Genomic DNA, 22044 nt, shown 5'->3' with positions numbered 1-22044 from the left:
GCCGGGGCGAACAGTTCGGCCATCCCTAGTGCCCAGATACAGTTGAGGTCCATTTACTAGCCCAGTTGCACAGGTGGGGTTGGGAGTTTTGATGGAAATTTGATGCATAGCTCCCAACTGTCCCTGATTTTGCGGGACCGTCCTGTCCCTGATTTGGAACAATGTCCCTCTTTCCTCCTCATTTGTTCCTCATTTTGGTCTGATCTATATAGACATATACCAAATGCACTTTTCCAGTGCTAAACCTTTCACCTGATTTCTAAATTGCTGCATTTGTAAATTCCAAAAGCCAATATAAAGGAATAGTAGTGGTTAAAAAATAAAGCACTTGGTTTAACCAATCTTGTCTTTTTGTACAATTCTCCTTTTAAGGGGATGTGGCAAGGGGTGTGTCCTATGCCTGCATACTTTTGCTAATAGGAGTCCCTCATTCCCATCTCAAAAAGTTGGGAGGTATGTTTGATGTGAACCTAATAGAAAGGGCTTTCACTGAGTCAACAACTATGGTGTGGTGGTCCCATCCCTATAGTAGAATTGCAAAAGAAAATCCCCCTTGGATGGGACTTTAAGAGACCACCGACACCAAAATGCGGCTAAAACATAATTTTATTAATAATAAACAAAGTAATAAAAAGAGACATGTAAACATACAATGTCTCTAATATACAAATACAACCACAAATTGTTACAATAAACCAACATCTATACAGATAAAGTAAGTACTCTCCTAGATATCCCACACCCAACGCATTTCCAGTTGCTGTTGTTACAGAACCTTCATCAGGGGTAGAGAGCAGGAATTGGTAGTATAGTAGTATTTCTTTCCAAACGCGCATGTAATGAAAGCGCTTAAACAATATCATAATAATTATATATATATATATATATATATATATATATATATATATATATATATATATATATAGCTCTATATCTGAAGCCCTAGACGCCATATAACGCTGGTCTACTTCCTGGCATACAAGTCCACAGGCAATGCAGATAACCCCATTTGGGGTCGACAATTGTGTCCATTGGGGGTGTTTACTATTAAGTTACTCCCTTTTGCTTTTGGGAAAGGTGGATGCTAGATTGCTAGCGCACATTCTGAATTTCTCTAAGAAGGACAGCGTCCGGCGATACCACGCCACTCATTGCTCCATCATGGTGCTGGAATTATTATGATATTGTTTAAGCGCTTTCATTACATGTGCGTTTGAAAATAAATACTACTATACTACCAATTTCTGCTCTCTACCCCTGATGAAGGTTCTGTAACAACAGCAACTGGAAACGCGTTGGGTGTGGGATATCTAGGAGAGTACTTACTGTATTTGTATAGATGTTGGTTTATTGTAACAATTTGTGTTTTTTTTTGTATATTAGAGACATTGTATGTTTACATGTCTCTTTTTATTACTTTGTTTATTATTAATAAAATTATGTTTTAGCCGCATTTTGGTGTCGGTGGTCTCTTAAAGTCCCATCCAAGGGGGATTTTCTTTTGTATGTTTGATGTGTGCCAGGATTTTATTTAACCTCTTGCAGACCACCACTGTACATTTAAGGCCGATCCACTTCCTTCTTGTTCCAGTACAAAAGAAGTACTGGTGTGTCCTCTGGGAACTGCGCTCGCACAGTCCTGGGATTGTGCTAGTATTGAGTACAGTGGATCACAGGCAAATACCATCCCCAGAAGAAAAACACATATTTTTGTCTACAAAGCTTTGTACATAAGTACAACCATACAAAATGGGGCAAAAATTCATGAAAGAGGTGTTTCGTAGATTGCGTCATCAGGAGGTCGAATACATAAATGTGACACTGTGTATATAGTATATATAATATGATCATTCCCTTTTCTCTGGAGAAAGGAAACGCACCTTTTTTTCTATGACTATATACTGGCAAGATAGGGATCCAGGCGATGTACAGCTTTAAACAAGAATGGCAGTTCTCTACCCAGCTACCCATCCTAACAGATTTGTCTGCATGTGGTCATTCTAGGCTATTAGCTCATGGCTTGTAGTTCTTCAGTTCCCTCCAGGCCAGAAACATAGGGATATGTGCACAAACTGCAGGACTCCAGGTCTACACATGGGTGTCCTGCTTTGGGAATCCTGTGTCCTTTACTTCTCCGCAAACCATACTTTTTGGTCCTTAATTGCCCCCTGTGATCACCTGCAGTCTTTGGTTGGCTGTGGTATCTTTAGAATCCCTGAACTCCCATTGATTGCAGCTTTATAATTTAGCCTTAGGTCCTGGGGCTCTTTTTTCCAAGTGGACAGCATCCCCTGAGAAAGCCCAGTTTCAGGGCAAAACATGTTGAGATATACGTTTTAATCTTGCTGTATCCATAAGGACTGTATTATGAGTCTGTTGTACTACATTGTTTTTAAACATGATTTTAACCAAAGTTAAAAATAAAATGTTTTTCTTTTAAATGAATCTCCTTGGATTCAATTACTAACTTATGCACTTTAAAAATCCCATAAACTTCCTCAGTTCCCTCCAGGCACTCTGTCTGCACTGAGATTGCATGTTCTATGTATCCGTTCAATCGTTTCAACCAGAAGCTCCCACTGTCAAGAAACATACTGGTTGGGTTATTTCAGATGCATCCAAATTTTATAGTAATAGTGCTTGTAAACTGTATGGCTGTAGTACAGATATTAGATTGTTAGCTCCCCTGGGACATATACTAGTAAATGTGGATCTAAGCTTTAATGAGCAGAGCCCTCTGATTCCTCTTATATTGAATTGTAATGTAATTGTACTGTCTACCATCATTTTGTAAGGTACTGTGAAAACTGTTGGTGCTACTGTATATAAATCCTGTATAATAATAATAAAAAGTGAGGTTAGCTATAGAAATATGGGAATTAATACAATTGAGTAACTGTGATTGAGATTTATTTCTCGTGTGCAAGCTTTTAAGGTTGTCATCTATTAAGTTAAAATCTCAGCATCGGTTGGAATATTGCTTACGCATTTTCTTTTGTTTCCCAGAAAACCTTACAAGAAACTGAAAAGAAAATTAACAGTTTGCTGGAAGGTGCCGGCACAAATAAGCAAAGGCCCAGCTCCCTGCTAGAGGAGGCAGAGTCCTTGTCCAGAAAACTGAAGGCTCTGAAAATCAGTCTGGAGAACTTACAGGCAATTTTGCAGGTCAGACCCAACACTGAACACGTATGATGTGACATTTGTGACTACATTACTATTTATTACCTTTTACCTAAAAGTCTGTGGTTAGTGATCTATGTTCTACAACAGATAGGAGCTTTTCAGATCTTTCTTCATCGATCAGATTGAAAACATTTGTGACATATTTGTGAATACCTGTTTTGAGTGGTAGAGTGATTCTCTATAGAATTGGCTAGCCTTTGGTGTCCATTTTAGGACATGACTACTACATATTTCTGTTTTATTCTAGCCTTCCATTTAACTTTTTCTGATCCCTCCAAGTAAAATCAGCTTGTCCTTTCTACAAAAGTGGTGGATATGAATCCTTTTACATTGCCTGACATCTTTTAGAGCTGCCTCTTGCAGTTACTGTTTAGTAAGAGCTGGGGTGTGAGCAGAAGAAGCTGTACAAAGAGTCAATCAAGCGATGGAGAGATGAACTCATTGCTGTGCTGCTCCTCCTTTCACTGTCCAGTCACAGGCTGGACAGTGGGGAGGGGGTATTCAGGGTGGCCTGGGCTCAGAAAAAGTATGCTGAATGATGCTGGCCATAGCTCTGTACAGAGCTTCTCATTCATTCACAAATTGAAGCAAAGGAAACACACTTAACTATGTTTCAGTTATGAATAGACAGAGTCAGTGATCGGTATATATCACTGACTCTACTTTCTCAGTTTTTAATTGATAGCCCTTGTACACACGGTCGGAGAATCTGTCGGAATGAGTTTTATCGGACCGTGTCATCAGATAATCCGACTGTGTGTGGTATGCATCGGACTGATTCCGTCCGAATCTCCGTCCGACCCAATTTTCCAACATGTTGGAAATATTTCCCGGCCAACTGGGTCGGACGGACCTAATCCGATCATGTGTAGAGCATTTTCATCGGACCAAGTGCCACGCATGCTCAGATCAAATTCCTACATCAAAGCTATTGGCTACTAGCCTGAATGTAGTCCCATCGTAACGAAATTACGTCATCACGTTCTGAAAGATCGGATTTTTCACCAACTTGGCCCGACCGTGTGTATGCAACAGTTTCGGACACAATCCGTCGGACTAAATCAGACGGGCAAAATCCAACGGATTTGGCTGGCAAAATCTCCGACCGTGTGTACGTGGGCTAACACAAATTGTGGAGAATTTCAAGGCACTGTATCCACGCTCAACAGAAAACTAACCTTTAATGTGTTACTGTGCATGTTAACCTACCTTTTTCTTTTTTTCCCCTTTGCTGTTTTATATTATACTACATTTTGTATGTATTAATTTTAACTTTTCAATAACCACTTATTGTGAGAAAAAAAGAGAACTGCCAAGCTGACCAACCATGATTTCTGTCTCTCCAGGTAAAAAACACAGAGACCACAGAAAACAAATACCCCACAGGCAAGCCTGTACCCAGTCAAGAGATGGTTGAAAGTTTACAGAACAGGTATAATCAATTTTAGGGCTAATTATTTAGGATCATAATAGGGTTCATTGATATAGTTGGCTTAAATGGAAGTGAAGATGTCAGTCAGATATTTTGTTTTGCTGACATAAAAAAAAAATATTTTACTGTTCGAGCCAACCCATATACAATTGCGCAACTTCTTTGTATCTGTGCAGATCTGAAACTTTTGAGTGTTCTAATTTGCAACATAAACTGGATCTCTTTGACTTACCAGGTGCTAGTGAATTTTTATTTTTTGCATGATTGTAGGGATTGGCTCCTTCCACATTCACCTTTTTCTATAAATTACCTGCATTCTACTTTTCCCTCTGCATTTTGCCCATCAGAGGCGTAAAGCTGCTAATATGTGTAGGGCTTTGTTTACCAATGTTTTTTTACTGGTTGTCCCAATTCTCATTCTTCCATACTGCACTTTGAAAATTGATGGGCTATTCTAGTCGCAATGACAACCGTTACGGCATCAGATGTTTTGGTAGACATTGCCGGAAAATGACATTGAAGGCCACAGATGTCAATGATTGGTCCTAAAATAATGCCAAGGTTAATGTTTGTGTTTTTTTTTTCTTTTAGTAATGCTGCTGGGGAGGTAATCTCAGGCCAGATCAGACCTAAGGGTAAATCTTACCTGTCGGAGGATATCACCTGGAGTAAGTGGCAGTATCTGCAGAAGGAGCTGTCACACCGATCCAAGGCAGCTCCTCTTAGCCCTGCAAATGAGCCTGAAGTAAGTTGTGTGATGTGCTTGTGTATATTGCTAACCTGTTCTGATACCATTTCTCATTAAAGTGGTTATTCTGTATAATTAGTATATTTCCCAAGCTTTCATTTCCTTTTTTCTCTTGTCTTTGTTTGAATGGTGAGAACCTCTGTTTTATTGAAGTCTCTAGCCCATAAAGCACATTCTAATTCAACAAATATTATGTACTTCTTATAAGGTTTCCTTTTGAACAAAACAATAATTCTGTACCCTTTTCATGTTTTAATCAGTGGTCATGTGACCTTATAGCCTCCGTCCATGTAACTCTTCCACATAGTAGGGGGCAGTATGTTTGATTTGTAGGCGGTCAATTGACACAGCAGGGCTGGGCAGGTGGGGGGGACATAGCACCTAAAGTGACTATGAGGGGATACAGCGGGTCACACCATAATGCTGTGGCCCTGCTTACAGGAAAGGAGTGTTCTGGGATGCATGTGCTGCTGTGCAATCAGTAAAATAGGCAGGACAGTGACCAGATATATGGCTTAACCGCATCAGAGAAACATGGGGTCACCAAACTTTCATTGCAGTCTGGAAAATGGCAAATGAAGATTTGTGAGGAATAAATCACAGGATTGTCTAAAGAGAATTAAATATGCTTTGACAGGATTGCCTTTATGATGTATATTTAGCTTTTTACCTTAAAGTTCATAGAAGAGACACATTGAGGGCAGTAAGTATGTAAACCTATTGAGTGAGCATGGATCAGCATTTCCAATGAACATTTCTATAACCTTGTTATATTCATGGCACTTGGTATAGAAAAGGGTCCTACTGAATAAGGGGTCCTTATCAGTCACCATCTGAATAGGATGTAAGAGCACATGGCAAACATCTTTGAATAGTTTTTTAGGGGTGCAGAATTGCATTCTGGAAAATGATTCATGACATACAACATACTATTCTTGAACTTTAGGTGGAAAAGGAAGTGAAGATAAACTTAATATCAAGATTTCCTGGGAGAACCATAAAACCAGTACCTCCTGAAGACTCCAAACAACTTCTAACTCGACTCCGAACCCTGAGCGAAGAAGCAGATGCATACCTCCCTCAGGTACAGATTTTCTTCCTAGTTTTATTTAGAATGGGTCCATAGTAGTATTTGAAAGGGAACACGTAATTAAAGGGACAGTATACCTTCATAGTGTTTTTTTCCTCTGCATGTTTCCTTAATTTGATAAAACCCCTCCCAGCTTTTTGGGGGGAAAAAAAAATGATGGCCCATCATTAACAATGCCACCTATTTGACTGGACTTTTCGATTCCTGCAGTCACCATCTATGTTTGTTGGCTGTGAACAGAGGACAGCCCACTTACCTAAAACTCCACCAAGCTCAACAAAGATCAATTTAAAAATGTTAGCCAGGTGGAAAATCATCGGCTGAACCGTGTCTGCATCCAATCAGATGCAGTCACTGTGCAGATATTCAGGTGTTGCTGTTGTCTAAATACAATATCTGTCGGGGGAGATTCCTCCATCCATGCTGTTTAGCACAAATGTGGGGCTGAACAAGAAAAGTGTACGTAAATGTGTATGACTGGTCTTAGCCTTGTAGTAATTATGGGGCAATCCAATGTTCTCAAAGGAGCAGAAAAAATGCTGTACACTACACACTGCAACCCTTAACTTTTTCACAAAAAAACATAATAGATTATACAAAACTTCCACCTATTGAAACATGTAAATCTTCTGCTGCCCAAATTACATTTTTTTTCTTTATATGTTTTGCAAACCAAAAACAATTACCTTTTCTTTTTTAGAAGCGTTACTTTCAGAAAAAAAAAATTTTGGTTAGATCCGTGTTTTTCTTTTCTTTTTTTTTTTGGAAAAAAGACGGGAAGGTTGAGTTATGGCTAGTAATATACTTTAACGTATTGCTGAATGGAACTACAGTTCTGTTTTTCCACAGAGAAGGGTCTGCACTGGATTTTACTTGGATGTAACAAATGCCAAAGCAGACACATATTAAAAAATAAAAACACTTTTAAATGAATAATGTAATAAAATATTTAAAGTCAAGTATTTTCACCGTGGAAAAATTGTCAACTCTACTCTTCTGCAATATTATGTAAGAAACTATTGGTTTAAAGTTTTAACTGCACCCAAACATTGACAATTTAAAATGTGCATATTCTTAACAAGCGATAAGAAGTGTTTAAACACAAATCCAGGCCATACATAGAATATATTGTCTAACGACAAGAAGCATGTATATTTTTACCAGAGTATTTGTCTCCTTTATGTATTTTATATCTGTGCTGTGATCAGCATGAAACTGCTCCTTCACTTTATCCCTATGTAAGAGCTTTCCTGTAACAAAGACTAGTCACTGCTGCTCTCTCGCTTTGTGCAGGGTAACTGGTCTCTTATCCACCCCTTTTGATTTGAGCCTGAGGAGAGAGGACTTTCTGAGCCTACCTGCAGCTTTACTCTGTGCACAGGCTATGCACAGTGCAGTGATGCTGTTACTGCTACATATACAAGGATTTATCTGGGTTTGCTTCACACAAATTGGATTTATATCCTATGGCTAATTCTATAGATGTAGGCACTGTGGAGCAGTTAATCATCAAACTTCACAAAGAGATGCATTGACGTTGTCAAAGTCTCATCCCTCTCTTTATGTGCACATGGTCCGTAACTAGTTTAGGGATTAGTAGGCTGGTAGGCTGCCAAGTCGAGGCAAAGGGGGTAAAGCAAAATGAGCTGAGTGGTTTGAAACTTAAGTGAAAGTGTTTCTGTGTAAACTTTGTGGATGGATTACTCCACAGCCTCTGCAGCTAAAGAGGTTAGCAAGGTACAGTCTCTGTATAAAGGGGCTCCCCACCCATTTTATCTCATCATATTAGCTTTCATCCATAACTCCTTTCTTCATCATCTTCTTCCCATCTTATAATTGTGACATGTTTGAGAGTAATACAATATAAAGAGTGTTTTGTTTTGTTTTTTTCCGTTTTTTTATTATTAGGAAAGTGGAATGAATCTGCACAGCAATCTGTTTGTCTGGCTGTGCTCAGTATCTCAATGGCTGCAGAAGGTAGAGCAGATGATGGATACAGATATATCCAGGGAGGAAGCATCTTTGGAGTTGGCACATTATGAGGTAAGCAGGTATCATCTGTAACAACTGTGTGTACTGCCCCTAATATTGAACAAGAATGAATAATTATGCGGTGTTCCCTAAAATATATGATCCTGTATAACACTCACAATACAACACAAAGCACTATACATACATACAGTGGTGAAAATAATGATTTGATCTCCTGCAGATTTTGCAAGTTTGCCCACTAACAAAGAAATTAAGGATCTAGAATTTTTTTTTATCATGTGTGTATTTTAAATGATGGAGACAGAATATCAACCAAAAATCCAGAAAAATACATGATACAAATTTTATAAATTGAGTTGCAGTTCAGTGAGTAAAATAAGTATTTAAACCCCTACCAATCAACAATAACTCTGGCTCCCAGAGACTGGCTACAGTATGTGCTCATGGTACACAGCTTAGCCCTGTCAATTTAAAGCGGGAGTCCGCCGTTTTTTTTTTTTTTTTTTAAAGCCAGCAGCTACAAATACTGCAGCTGCTGACTTTTAAAATAATGACACTTACCCGCCCAGCGCACCCGTGATGTCGGCACCCGAAGCCGATCTCTGGATCGTCTCTCGGGTGCTGCCGCCGCCATCTTGGGTATGGGAATCAGGAAGTGGAGCCTTTCGGCTTCATTTCCCGGTTCCCTACTGCGCATGCGCGAGTCGCGCTGCGCAATAAGGATGGTCCCCGCTGTCTCTGGGATCTGTGTGTTTCCCAGCAGGCAGCGGGGGACCTTCGGAAAGGGGCGTAGATTCTGCGGAAAGGGGCGTAGCTTCTGCAGAAGCTACGCCGGAAGTGGGTGCAGATACCTGTACTGTACAGGTACCTGCACCCCCCTCCCCCCTGAAAGGTGCCAATTGTGGCGCCGGAGGGGGGGGAGGGTTGCAATGAGCGGAAGCTCCACTTTAGGGTGGACCTCCGCTTTAAGAATTTGTTTCAAACGACACATGTTATGTGTATACAAGACACCTGTCCACAGAATCTTTCTTCCATTGAAACCTCAACCTCAGGGGCAAGAGCTGTCAAAGGACATCAGAGACACACGATTGTAGACCTGCACAAGGCTGGAATGGGCTGTTCCTCCCACTGACACCAATAGGGAATAATCGCTCCAACAGTCGTCTCTTCTTACCAAGCTTCTTGCTGATGGTCTTGTCCATCAGCAAGAAGCTTGGTGAGAAGAGACAACTGTTGGAGCGATTATTCCCTATTGGTGTCAGTGGGAGGAACAGTGCCTCATATCAGTGGGAGGAATTAGTGCTCCAAGGGCCAGATAAAGGCTAGCAAAGGGCCGCAGTTTGGAGACCACTGATCTAAGAGATGGTCAAAAGCTGCAATCTTTGCACAGAAGATGGTTAGGGACTGCAGGCATGCTGTGAATGCATGCATCTGATGTGGGTATTATGAGACTTCATTTATATTTTCCAATGAAGGCTAAATAGATGTTAACAACCAAATTCAGTCATGCTCTGAAATAAATTGACAGTTGTAAAAAAAAGTTTGAATGTGGTTGGAAGGTTTGGCAACAAAGACAGATCTTGTCTAGTACAATTTAAATAATGAGGCTTAATATCCAAAAACACAAGTAGCAATGTATACATTTTTTGTATTAAAAAAAAAAAAAGTTTTTCCTTTTAACTGTTTACAAATGTATTTTTCTATTCAGAAACTTTCGGAGGATTTAAATTCACTTTCAGAAGAGATGAAAATAAAAATGGACTCTCTGATAAAGCACATTAGTCACGAGGCTGAGAATGTTGGCGTTTTATCACAGTGTTATAATGACATAAGAAATTGGCTTGTCCAAACTCGTGGAGTTTTATCATCCAGAATGAAATGTATGCACGAGGAACTTGAAAAACACAACAACTACCAGGTAATGTAAAACATTTGCTTGACAGTTTTTAATATTTCATAAAGCCTTTTGCTGTCATCAATTAAACAGCATATTTGCACTTAAAGACCTATGCCTATAGCAACAAGGGATGAGGCAGCATTTAACCAGTATATGTACATTGGCCGGGTGGGAGCTGCCTCCTTCTGACTGGACGTTCAGGAACATCCTTCAGAAGGAGGGGGATCGCGCGCGTGCCAGCGCATCGGCACAATCCCGGTGTGGTCGTGTCACCCGGACACGGCGCATCTCGGATCGGCAGGAGGGCTCTGTGATTGGCCCTCCTGATCACATGACGGCTGTGTCCAATCACGGCCGTCATGTGATGTAAACAAACAGCCGGTTGCTAGGCAATCGGCTCTCCTCTCCTCACACGGAAGCCGTTGCTGAGGAGAGGAGAGCAGATCGCTGCAGCCGGCTGGTGATCAGTGAGTATGAGCTGTTTTTACAGCTTTTTACTAACTGATCACCAGTCTAGTATAAACCTACAGTGTAAACACATGTCACCACAATACACATGTCACCACACATGTCCCCAAAACACACATGTCCCCAAATAATAAAAAGACATGTCCCCAAATAAAAAAACATATGTCCCACTAAAATCACATGTTCCAATGATTATCTGCACACATATGTACGTGATCACCTGCACACATATGTACATGATCATTTGCGTACATATGTCCGTGATCACACAAACCAATTATTATACACTTAATGGAATTTTTTTTACCAAAAACATGTAGCAAAATAAATTTTGGCTTAAATTTATGACAAAATTAGATTTTATTGGATTTCTTTTAAAATAGAAAAAAGAAAATATTGTTTTTTTTCCAAATTTCCGCTTTTTTTGGCGCTTATATCGCAAAAAATAAAAAACGTAGTCGTGAATAAATACCACCAAAATAAAGCTCTATTTGTGCAAACAAAATGATAAAAATTTCATTTCGGTACAGCTTAGCATGACCGCGCAATTGTCATTGAAAGCGCTAGAGCGATGAAAGCTGAAAATTGGGCTGGGAAGGAAGGGGGCGAAAGTGCCCTGTATTGTAGTGGTTAAGCACCACATCAACAAACATGTATTTACTGTTATCATTTATTTTTGCATTATTTTTTTTTTTTTTATCTCTGAGCTCTTACGGGAAAATCTGTAAGTCAAGACTACAAAGTCAAGAGGTTTGGGTTAACTTAACAGGAGTCACATGACTCTCAGCAACTTATGCTGCATATAGTCAGTCTGCATATTTCTGAATGGTTGGCTATACAGTTTTGGTTCTGTGGCTCCTGTATGAAAAGTTTTTGTGTTTGTGTGGCTTGGGTATGAAATACAGCCTTACATTGGTAATCCAAGCTGCAGTATCTAGAATTTTAAAAAAAAATCTTTTTATGATTTTTTGCATAACTTGGATTAAAAAAAAAAAAAAAAGTGCAAGTCTCTCAACAATCAACATTCACACCTGTTCTGACTACATTAATGGATCATGTACATCTGCTGTACCATTTGCCTCTGCCATGATGCATCCTGATGGGCAATGTTAATTTATCTGGCTGGGGAGCAGGTCTCTCACTGGGCAATTGTTGAAGATGGGAGACTGGCTTGGTACTGGGGTCAATGAGCAGCCAGCATTCAGTCCAAAGAGCTCTTTTTAGTGATTAACTGGAACAGTTTGTTTACCAGCCAGAGCAAGGGAGAGCAATTGTTTACCCTGGGGACCAAGTGTACAAAGCACTAAAAGGTCACATTTTGACTGATGACCCCCTTGTCCCCTAAACACAGCTCTTAATACTGGCTGTAACTCCACCCCCTTTTGAAGTCCTAATTATGGGCATTCCTGTAGGAAAGGTGTGGCCAGAACAGAGCCCCACCCCTCTCTAAGCTTCGTGATCTGTCACTATTATGAATGAAAAATGAGTGCTGCTTGTTCATTCACAATAGTAAAAGATCACTCAGAGCATTGGCTCTGTGTAATCTATCTGCCAATGCCCTGTATGTGTACAAACAGTCACAGATACATTACACAGTTCCGCAATCTTTTACCAATATGAATGATTAAGCAGTGTTGGTCGTTCATTCATGACAGTGACCGATCACTCAGAACTGCATCTTCTTGTACACACAAACAGCATGGGCAATGGATCACACAGCATTGTGTGAGCTCTAGTTTTTACGAATGAACGATTAGCGATGTCAGGCCAGTGCAGCGTATACCACAGTATGACATTGCTCATTCATAAAACTGGAATATCACACAGCCTGGAAGCACGGTCATCCATCAACCAGGGTGGATATGTGTACAGCTGTTGATAGACCCACAGTTCCGCACTCTGTGTGATCTTTCCTTAACCACTTCCAGACCACCTGCCGTACATATACTGCGGCAAGGCGGCTCTATTACACGAAATCACGCACCTGTACGGCATTTTTTTAGTGACCACTGTGGGGCGCGCTCACAGCCAGAGCCACGATTGCACACTAATTGGCCACAGGGGGAGCCAATCAGCGGGCCACCTTGATCGATCCCCGCAGAGACAGAACGTCAGTCTGCCGATGTAAACAAGCAGACCACCGTGCTGTCAGGCATAGACACTCTGATCTAGTGTTCCTGCTAATCAGGAACACGGATCAGAGTGTCCATGCAGTGAGCCCCCCCCCCCCCTTCGATTTTTTTTTTCACTAGCTGCAAATATGCACAGAATGTTTCTGGTAGGACTTCCATTTGTCATCAGACATAAATTTACCTGCATTGTACTGGAATCTCATGCCTACAATTGTCAATGTACAGTTGTATTGTTATACAAAGAAAAGTAAATTGTTGCGGGGTGCAACTATTTGAGACTGTTTTGTTGCCTTAATATAGTCAAAGGCAGTGTTTTTCAACCTTTATTCAATCATGACACCTCTTAAAATATGTTAAATCTCTCTTAAATGCAGTCTGCCCTTATAATTCCCCCCCCAGCCCCTCTTTCACATCAGAGTGAAACTGTAACCCCATCCTTTTCTTCTTTCACATCAAAGTCCTCACGTTCCCCTTCTCTCCCTTTCACAATAGACTACTTTAGCGACCCCCTGTGGTTACTAGCTGGAAGGGCAGCCCTGTTTTTCCTTTTACATCAGAAAACTCAGTCACCCTCTTTTTTAAAAAAAAACCCATCAGAGTCCTCAATCCCCCCCCCCTTTCCATTCACACAAGGGTCCTCGGTTCTCTTACCTTTCCCATACCAGATTCCTCAGTCCCCCCCCCCCCCCTAACATTACAGTCCTCAGTCCCCCCCCCCTTAACATTACAGTCCTCAGTCCCCCCCCTTAACATTACAGTCCTCAGCCCCCCCCCCTTAACATTACAGTCCTCAGTCCCCCCCCTTAACATTACAGTCCTCAGTCCCCCCCTTAACATTACAGTCCTCAGTCCCCCCCCCTTAACATCACAGTCCTGTGTCCCCCCTTAACTTTACAGTCCTCAGTCCCCCCCCCTTAACATTACAGTCCTCGGTCCCCCCCCCCTTAACATTACAGTCCTCGGTCCCCCCCCCTTAACATTACAGTCCTCGGTCCCCCCCCCTTAACATTACAGTCCTCAGTCCCCCCCCTTAACATTACAGTCCTCAGTCCCCCCCCTTAACATTACAGTCCTCAGTCCCCCCCCTTAACATTACAGTCCTCAGTCCCTCCCCCCTCCTTTTAACATCAGAGTCCTCAGTTCCCCCCCCCCCCCATAACATCAGAGTCCTTAGTCCCCTTCCTTTTTCAGGAAAGAATCCTACTTTCCAGTTGTCACCACATCAAGACTCTGGCAGCATGGCAGTGGGTGATGGGTGAAGCAGGTCTGAACAGAGGTGGACTTCTGTCCCCTTCTGAATACTAGGGCTGCTTTGAATGCCACCCATGATTAGCTGTATGCATTTCCACAGTGCTGGTGGCCGGCCTGCCTTCACCATGGTTAGACATGATACTGTGCAAAAATCCTGATTGCATTGTGGCACCACACTTGAGGAATGCTGATCAAATGCATAGTATGTTAGGATGCATTCACACAGGCGATAACCACACTGAAAATTTCAGTGGCAAGAATCTGCAGATTCCTGCAGCTGGAATGACTGGTGTGTACAAAGGGCTGCAGCGGCTCAGCCCATATGGTGCCATGGCAGCCTGACGACAGCTGCAGCTTTCTGTGACAGTTTGTACAGTGAGCAATTACCTGGGGTTAGGGGCAGATGATCATGGCTGGATTCGTCCAGCCGCACTCATCTGTCCCTAACCGCAATTTCATTTCACTGTATTGGCTGAACGGCTGTGATTCTTCACACACAACTGTCATTCTAGCTGCAGAAATGCAGTCTTCTGCTAGAGTCTTTCTGCTAGAATTCTCAGTGTGTGTGACTCGCCAGTGTGAATGTGTTTTTACACTATATTTCCATTACTTAATTATACTATTTTGAGATAATCCATATGCTTAACCAATCATTTTTATGGGTTTCGAAAATTATAGAATGACATCCGGAAATTATATGACGTGCTGACCAAGAGGAAGTCCGTTTTACAGCAGTTGGGCAACAGAAGTGGCTGTGAGGCAGCAGTGCTTAAGGTAACGCCATCTCCTGTGGAATCTCCGTTCTTTTCTGAATGAAAAACATTATGGGGATTTGTTGTTCAATTAATTTAGTGGTGCTGGGTTTTAGTGCTCATTACTCCAGCATTTCATATTCCTGATGTGTGTCTGTTATACCATGTACTTGTATCATGTTCTCTTTCTATTTCTTTCTGTGTGTGAAATGCCTGGTGGTCTTGCCAGTCTCGCTGCTTTCCTATATCAAACTGACCATGCTAGGCATGAAAGCACATCCATCCCAGTGTGGTCAGTTTTCTGCAGTGATGTAAGTAACTCAGTTAAAATAAACTGAGTTACTTAACGCAGTTACTAGAGGGTAACGAGTAATCTAACTGATTACTTTTCCCTCATGGTAACTCGGTTCCCATTACTTGGGCAGTGTTACTGCAATCAGACCCAAGTCCTCCACCACCTCTGCTTCTTACTGATCCCATCCCTGCCCACCCACCATCACTTCTACAACAGAGGTGATAGGGGAGATATGGTAGGGATGAGATCAGTGGTGGTGGGGGATGGGGTCAGTAAGAGGCAGAGGTGGTGGTGGGAGAGGATGGCACCACCACCGCTGCCACCCCCCCCCCCCCCCCCCCCAAGTACACCACCACTGCTGCCACCCCTCAAGTGCCACCGCTGCTACCCCCTCAAGTACCCCCACTGCCACCCCTGAGTAACTAATTACTTTTCCAATTTGGTAACCAAGTTACTAACGCAATTGAGAAGTGAATCCAAGAACGTTAGTCCCGACACTTAGGCCGCGTACACACGGGCGGACTGTTCGCCCAACCTTGTCCGCTGAACAGTGTTTGGGCGGACAGTCCGCTCGTGTGTGGGCTTTCAGCGGACAGTTTCAGCGGACAGTTGGACGGACAAAGTCTTTCGGAAATTCCGAAAAACTGTCCGCTGAAACTGTGTTTGAGCGAACAGTCCGCCCGTGTGTGGGCCTGTCCGCTGTACTTTCGAAATGAGCGGACTGTTCCCGCTCGGAAAGTCCGCCCATTTCGAGCGCGTGTACAGGTAGGCGGGGCCCGCGAAGGAGACGTCGCGGGCTCCGCCGCCTGGAATGGGCTTAAAGGGGAACCCCAACGCCGAAAAAAATCGGCGTGGGGGTTCCCCCAAAGTCCACACCAGACCCTTGTCCGAGCACGCTACCCGGCCGGCCAGGAAAGGGGGGCGAGCGAGCGCGCCCCCCCTCCTGAGCCGTACCAGGCCGCGTGCCCTCAACATGGGGGGGTGCCTTGGGGAAGGGGGGGCCGCGCGGCCCCCCCACCCCAAAGCACCTTGTCCCCATGTTGATGAGGACAAGGGCCTCTTCCCGACAACCCTGGCCGTTGGTTGTCGGGGTCTGCGGGCGGGGGGCTTATCGGAATCCGGGAGCCCCCTTTAAGAAGGGGGCCCCCGGATACCGGCCCCCCACCCTATGTGAATGAGTATGGGGTACAATGTACCCCTACCCATTCACCTGTGAAATAAAGTACAAAAAAAAACACAACACAGGGAAAAAATATTTTATTGCACAGCTCCGGGGGTCTTCCGTCTTCGGGGGTCTTCTCGCCGGACTCCTCCGCTATCTGTCTGTAGCTCTTTTACTAGCGGAGGAGTCCGGCTTTCTTCCTCCCCGCCGCCGGCCTCTTCTCCCGACTTCGGGGGTCTTGTCCCCCTCTTCGGTTCTTCTGCCGGGCCACCGCGCCTTCTTGTAGCTCTTTTGCAGGCGGTGGCCCGGTCTTCTGTCGCCGCTGCCTTCCGTTCTTCTGTCGCCGCCTTCGGTTCTTCTGCCGGGCCACCGCGCCTTCTTGTAGCTCTTTTACAGGCGGTGGCCCGGTCTTCTGTCGCCGCTGTCGTCGCCGCCGCCTTCCGTTCTTGTTCTTCTTCTTGTTCTTCTTCTTCTCCTGGAGATGTTGACTCGACGAGCTCTCCGGCCGGAATGCCAGGGACACGCTCCGCTGCCACTTATATAGTGACAATGGGGCGGTGTCACATGGTATATGTCACATGGGTTGGTCACATGGTGACCCCGCCCCCTTACGATGTCATAGTCCCCATGTGACATCAACCCATGTGACCAACCCATGTGACATATACCATGTGACACCGCCCCATTGTCACTATATAAGTGACCGCACAGCGCGGCTCTGGCATTCCGGCCGGAGAGCTCGTCGAGTCAATATCTCCAGGAGAAGAAGAAGAACAACAAGAAGAAGAACAAGAACGGAAGGCGGCGGCGACGACAGCGGCGACAGAAGACCGGGCCACCGCCTGTAAAAGAGCTACAAGAAGGCGCGGTGGCCCGGCAGAAGAACCGAAGGCGGCGACAGAAGAACGGAAGGCAGCGGCGACAGAAGACCGGGCCACCGCCTGCAAAAGAGCTACAAGAAGGCGCGGTGGCCCGGCAGAAGAACCGAAGAGGGGGACAAGACCCCCGAAGTCGGGAGAAGAGGCCGGCGGCGGGGAGGAAGAAAGCCGGACTCCTCCGCTAGTAAAAGAGCTACACACAGATAGCGGAGGAGTCCGGCGAGAAGACCCCCGAAGACGGAAGACCCCCGGAGCTGTGCAATAAAATATTTTTTCCCTGTGTTGTGTTTTTTTTTGTACTTTATTTCACAGGTGAATGGGTAGGGGTACATTGTACCCCATACTCATTCACATAGGGTGGGGGGCCGGTATCCGGGGGCCCCCTTCTTAAAGGGGGCTCCCGGATTCCGATAAGCCCCCCGCCCGCAGACCCCGACAACCAACGGCCAGGGTTGTCGGGAAGAGGCCCTTGTCCTCATCAACATGGGGACAAGGTGCTTTGGGGTGGGGGGGCCGCGCGGCCCCCCCTTCCCCAAGGCACCCCCCCATGTTGAGGGCACGCGGCCTGGTACGGCTCAGGAGGGGGGGGCGCGCTCGCTCGCCCCCCTTTCCTGGCCGGCCGGGTAGCGTGCTCGGACAAGGGTCTGGTGTGGACTTTGGGGGAACCCCCACGCCGATTTTTTTCGGCGTTGGGGTTCCCCTTTAAGCCCATTCCAGGCGGCGGAGCCCGCGACGTCTCCTTCGCGGGCCCCGCCTACCTGTACACGCGCTCGAAATGGGCGGATTTGCCTCCTCCTTACGTGGGCGAGTCCGTTCATTTCAAAAGTTGAGCGAACTGTTTGGCAAACAGTTTGCTGAAACAGTCCGCTCGTGTGTGGGCAAGTCCGCTCATGCAAATTTTGAGCGGACTGTTTGCCGAAACTGTTTGACGAACAAGGTTGGGCAAACAGTCCGCGCGTGTGTACGCGGCCTTTTTTTTCCGAGATTTATTTGAGGTAAACAGTTTTTCATTATAGGGATAGAGGGTTAAGGGGAGTTCTGGTAACTGGTAATTGCGGGTTAGAGGTATTTTCTTGAGCCAGAGAAATAAATCGCTTCCACAGGCTGGATCCAGCAATCACCGGATAGGCCTCTCTCACTGACCTAGCAGCCGGTGTGATGCTCCAACAAATTCTCTGCTACAGACTTGTCAGTTTAAATGAACTTTGTGAGAAATTAAAGAGTTGTCACACAGTACCAGTTTCCTTCAGCCGATCCAGCGATACTGTGTGGTTAGTGACCCGGGTTGCATCCTCCAACTGAGTCTCCAGGCTCTTCCAGAGATACCAGCCTTGATGCTCGGTCCTCTCCTGAAAAAGTCCTCCCCTGGATCCTCCAGTCGCTTGGCACAGGACCACCCCTGGATCGGTAGGCCCCAAGACTTTTGGGCCTACCCTTTCAGTTGCAAAGCCTCAGGCCAGCCGGCCCCGAGACCTGGAGATAGGCTGCACACACCTCAGGCCACGAGGTTGGGTTAGGGAACCCCCGAAAAAGAACCCCTCAAAATGGCGTCAGTACCTTAAATACCCCCACCCAGAATGCACAGCGGGTGAACCCTCCCATTGGGCTATTTACGAGTAAAAGGGGTATTCAATGCATCCAGCCTGTTGCATTTCCAACACTTACCGGTGGTGACAGCGACACCTACGGCCAAGTGGAAACTAGCACAACCCAGCTGAACTGGTAAGGAAACTAGAACTTTGAAATAAATAGTCTTAAAAATTTAAAATACCAGCGCTATATATATATATATATATATATATATATATATATATATATATATATATATAATAATTTGTGTGTGTGTATATATATATATATATATATATATACATACACACACAAATATGTTGCTTGTATTCCTGTTTTAAACTGAGTGGGTTATTTTACAAGGTTAGGATTGACATATGATTTAAAGAGACCTTGTCACTAGACCATTTATTTCAACAATAAACCTACCATAGAATTATATTTGCAGTGGTCATATTTTATGCATGGTTTTTACCTGTAAACCCCTGGAAAGCAGAAAGACTGGCAAGACTACCAGGTATGCTCAGAGGGGCATGTCTACCCCTATAGACACCAAAACCCTGAGGTTGCTGCTGGGTACCACTATCTTGGAGGTGATGTCAGCAGACTTGGTGCTGTCACCCAGATGACACTCTGTAGTATCTCCCTTTGATCCTACCCTGGCTGCGACATAAATGTTAATTTGGGGAGGAGAAGGGCAGAGGAGCTGGACCAACCCAGACAATAATTATACACACAAAAGTGAAGAGGGCTATGACCTACAAGGCGAGAGGCTGTGCTAGGAAATCGATTCTTCCTGGAATAGTCAAATTCTTTAGCAAGGCATGAGGCAAGTAAATGAATTGTTTATGGAAAGGAAAAGCCCTGCATGTAAGCATTTAAGATACCAGATTTTTCTCACTGCAGACCTGATTATATGACAGTTTTAGTAAATAAAACAATTCCTTATTTCACTTTTTAACAATTCTAATTTCCTAATGTAAAAACCCCCAAAAAAAAATATGTTTGTTTCAGTTATGGTAATTGTGTTATACTTTTTGTGTCTCAGGAATCTGCTGTGTATGAGACAGAACTTCAAAATATTGAAAGTCAACTGTCTGTGCTGAGTGAGAAGGGAGAAAAATTGTCCATTCCCATATCTTCCAACCAAGAAATTCACAAGCTGCAGGTTTGTATGTTTACTTGTATATGAGGGATGTAAGGAAGGCCATATATTATGTTTTTCTTGTTGAAGGAAAGAATATTGCTGGATTCCCTCCCTCTGCACTGTTATATTCCGACATGTTTCCCAGCCATCAAAATACAATGACCACTGCTGGCAGCTATAGTGATCGAATGAGGAAAAAAATGTCAGGCTGGTTGTACTGAAGTTGATCAATAGATCGAATTTAGTACAACCAGCCTGCCTATAGATGTATTGAAATTCAGCTGGTTCCTGCTGGACCAGCCGAGTTTCAATCCATTTTTGACTGGCCGGGTGTTTAATTTTTTTTTAATTCAGCCAGCTAAAAAAAAAGAAACCAAGATTCCTCCATCCACACAAATAAGGTGGCAGGAAAAATCCCTCCTGCCAGGGCATTGTTGCTGTTAGAACACACTGATCGACTGCAGTCACTTATCAAGAACCTGTCGAGCAGGGACAGCCACACACTGACTCAAATTCGCTCAGTCCCTGCTAAACCAGACAGCTTTTAATCCGTGTATGGCAAACCTAAATAATGTGCAACTCCAGTTCCTCTTGAGGATATGTACTTTGCACAGTGATATATATATATATATATATATATATATATATATATATATATATATATGTGTATGTATGTGTGTGTGTGTGTATATATATGTGTATATATATATATATATATATATATATATATATATGTGTGTATATGTATATGTGTGCCACTGCTAAGAAAGCTTTTATCCCTTTCACAGCAGTGCCCAGCCCCCCATTTGTCACCTTGGGTGGCCAGATCATTATTGGCATTTTTCTTTTTAAAACGTGCGGCAAGTTTCATATTTAATGTACACAGGACGTTTTACAACCTCTCCTGAACGTTGTAACTTGACAGATAGTAATATATAGTATATATACTATATATATATATATATATATATATATATATATATATATATATATATATATATATATATATATATATATATATATTAAATATTCAAAAATGTATCTACATTAAAAACGCCTTTAAATGAAATGCAGCTAAACGCAAGTTACCACGTTTACAAGCAAGAACCGTCCTGAGCACATTTTTTAGCTTTCCAAAAAATGCTTCTAAACTCAACTACCTAGGAACGACTATAAGGTTCCATGTACACTAGACTTAAAAAAAAAAAAGAAGAAAAAAAAGTTGTTTCTACAGGCGTTTGATGTTTTTTTTTTACCTGCCTCTGGAAGCACTTATTTTGTGTTCTATGTGTCTTTGCACATTATGACTACTACAGGCGTTTTCTGTCAGGGACGTTCAGAGGCAGGAAAAAAAACCTTGGTTATCATGTTTTCTGGAGAAGTGTAGAGCAGTAAAAATGTCAGTCTCTCCTAAAACTCCTCTTATCTTTTCTAAACGTCAAGTTTCAACATTTTCTAGTAAAAAAAAAAGGTGTGTTGTCACTGTACATCATTTCCTGGCTTTACAGGAAGTATCTTTTGACCCTGTCCATCGTCTCCATCATTCTATGAGGGAGCCACACATTCGGACATGACTAGGAGGGAGGTCACACATCAGATGATTGCAGCTGTGCAAGGAACATAAATCTCACCCAGATTATAAAGACAGAATTAAAACATTCATCCTGGGAGGAGATAGTGTGAACAGGAGCACCCCGAGTATTCGGAAGAGTAGAATTGAAGAGTAGCGACATGGCTCTTGATGGCTCAGGAATCTCTGCTTACAATATCCTTTGCTCTTTTTGTCCAAAATGGCACCCAGCAAAAAAATAAAAAAAAAGGCAGTGAAATGCTTATTTTGGGAGTAAAAACTTTTGCAGAGGGGAGTGTAGTGCAAAAGATGCCTATAAACTAAAATGCTCTTAAACTCTCATAGACTCGCCTAAACTTTTTACAATATGCTCTCAATTCGCGTCTTTTGTGCCACATTTTTAAAGCTAAAACGCGGACGTTTTTTCTGCACCTAGTGTGCATAGAGCCTAAACGACCCTGTGTACATGTAGACAGAT

The 22044-nt window shown here is 43.3% G+C and overlaps 1 protein-coding gene across 4 annotated transcripts in view; it reads left to right on the top strand.

Annotated features, from left to right (window-relative positions):
* Positions 1 to 22044, top strand: part of SYNE2 (spectrin repeat containing nuclear envelope protein 2) — a 529925-nt gene that overhangs the window by 354675 nt on the left and 153206 nt on the right. For all 4 annotated transcript variants that reach the window (XM_077464352.1, XM_077464354.1, XM_077464353.1 and 1 more), the window contains 8 exons: positions 3007 to 3165; positions 4530 to 4615; positions 5207 to 5360; positions 6310 to 6447; positions 8362 to 8496; positions 10154 to 10363; positions 14872 to 14967; positions 19898 to 20017. In XM_077464352.1, the coding sequence (XP_077320478.1) occupies positions 3007 to 3165; positions 4530 to 4615; positions 5207 to 5360; positions 6310 to 6447; positions 8362 to 8496; positions 10154 to 10363; positions 14872 to 14967; positions 19898 to 20017 (1098 nt within the window). The remainder of the gene's footprint in view (positions 1 to 3006; positions 3166 to 4529; positions 4616 to 5206; positions 5361 to 6309; positions 6448 to 8361; positions 8497 to 10153; positions 10364 to 14871; positions 14968 to 19897; positions 20018 to 22044) is intronic.

Source organism: Lithobates pipiens, unplaced genomic scaffold (assembly GCF_037356315.1).
Source record: "Lithobates pipiens isolate NorthernLeopardFrog02 unplaced genomic scaffold, aLitPip1_a1.2 Scaffold_30, whole genome shotgun sequence".
Lineage (NCBI taxonomy): Eukaryota > Metazoa > Chordata > Amphibia > Anura > Ranidae > Lithobates > Lithobates pipiens.
Note: the sequence above shows the minus strand (reverse complement) of the source record. Positions and strands in the feature narration are given on the sequence as shown.